The sequence below is a fragment of the Cariama cristata genome, unplaced genomic scaffold (assembly GCF_000690535.1).
Source record: "Cariama cristata isolate BGI_N322 unplaced genomic scaffold, ASM69053v1 scaffold25838, whole genome shotgun sequence".
Classification (NCBI taxonomy): Eukaryota; Metazoa; Chordata; class Aves; order Cariamiformes; family Cariamidae; genus Cariama; species Cariama cristata.
Window position 1 is genome coordinate 5,368 of NW_009629824.1, and position 1,646 is coordinate 7,013.

Below are 1,646 nucleotides of genomic sequence, written 5' to 3' on the forward strand. Positions count from 1 at the left end.
CTGGCCCCCGGCAGCGCCAGGGCCCTTTGTCTGTGCTGGTTCCCTGACGTCTTTGGGTACCTCCTGGGGATGCGGATGATGGGGCTCTCGTGTCCTTCCCCCCCTCATCAGCTGCAAGCACGTGCAGGGTTCCCCAGTGCCGCCAGAAGGATTTGGCCCTGGGGGTGCTCAGCCCGCAGGCAGCACCCTCAGCCACCCCACCAGCTGCACCCTGGCTTTGGCACACGGAGGTGGTTTTGTACAGCGGCCAGCAGCTTGCTACTGCGAGAATAGGAACTCGCTTTGCAGTTGGACCTACGCTGGGAGCCGAGCACAGGTTTCCTTTCCAGGAGCGTGAGGGCTGCACAGCACCTGCCGTAACCCATGGGTGAGGGCCATCACTTCTCCTAAATGGGGACACCAGCCTGGAACCCAGTGGGATTTGGTCCTTCCCCCCCATCCCCAGGTGTTGATCCCCAGTTGACCGGAGCCGCACTCCCATGGGGAGGTGACTCTGAGCAGGGATCCTGGGGACCGCAAGCCGGGCATCCCCATCCCTGATGAAGGACGCACCGCTGTTGCTGTGACAGCCCTACCTTGCCCTGGGGATGAGGCTGCGTGGCGGGGAGAGACGTGGAACCATTTTGGGCTGCAGTGCCGGTGACCAAAACACATGGCCGAGGTACCCGGCCTCGGTGGGACCCACGTGCCTGGTGCAGGGCTGCAGAAGCAAAGCTCTCATTACAGGGGTGTGCATCTGCAGTTAGTGATGCACGGAAAGAGAAATTAATGCTATTACCTTTATTTAGTGTTGCCTGGTGCGTGGGCAGGCCATGGGAAGCACGCTACAGAGGAGTGAAAGATGTGGTAAAGTCATCGTCACCCAGATATTGCAAATTCACATCAACTCTGCACAAGATGTGGCAGTAATCCCACAGCAGCGACCCTAAAAATGCCCTTCCATTTTTCGGAGGAGACTCTACAGAGGCTTTCCTAGTTAGCCTTTCTGCTCCTCCCTCCTTTTGTGTGCATCTGAGCTGGAATACAGAGATTTAGCCCCGAGTAGGACAAGCACCAGTAGCCCACCGAGCATCGTGCCACCCTGTTGAGCCCAGCAAATTTGGCAGCAAACCCCTCGTCACCAACGAGCTCAGTTCGGATGCTTTATTTCATTTCATTTTGCGGGATACAAAAAAAAAAAAAAAAAAAGCTTGGGATGGAACCGGCGTGCACCGCAAGCTGCCTGGCATCCCCTCTGGCACGCGGCGGCTGCGGTGAGCATTCGGATGCGCACTCCTGAGTGGGATGCAGCAGGTGTGGGGCAGCACCGGAGCCACCCCCACCGCCTGCTCACTGGCTGTAGTAGTAATCCTGGCCGTACACATCATAGCCGTGCCCCTTGTAGTAGCCATACTCATCCTCGTAGGGCTGGTAGCTGTCCCCGCGGGCGTACTCGTCCTGCTCCCTGTAGCTGCCATCGGTGATGCCCTCATCCCCCCGGCCGTGGCCTCCAGCCGTCACCTCATATTCCCACTGCTCCCCGGCTGTGGTGGCATCCGTAGGTCCCCAATCTCCCGTGGTGGTCGCCTGGGACAGTCCCTCTTCGCTGGTGGTGCTGGCGATGGTGGTGGCTTCGGTTTCCTCCTCCTCCTCCTCCTCCTCCTCTT

General features: G+C 59.1%; 1 protein-coding gene across 1 annotated transcript in view; it reads right to left on the bottom strand.

The window, feature by feature from the left end:
• Window positions 1–1,329: 1,329 nt before the first annotated feature.
• Window positions 1,330–1,646, bottom strand: part of IBSP (integrin-binding sialoprotein) — a gene marked incomplete at its 5' end in the record, with an annotated part of 3,609 nt that continues 3,292 nt past the window's right edge. The window contains one exon of the mRNA XM_009705319.1: window positions 1,330–1,635. Coding sequence (XP_009703621.1) covers window positions 1,330–1,635 — 306 coding nt within the window. The remainder of the gene's footprint in view (window positions 1,636–1,646) is intronic.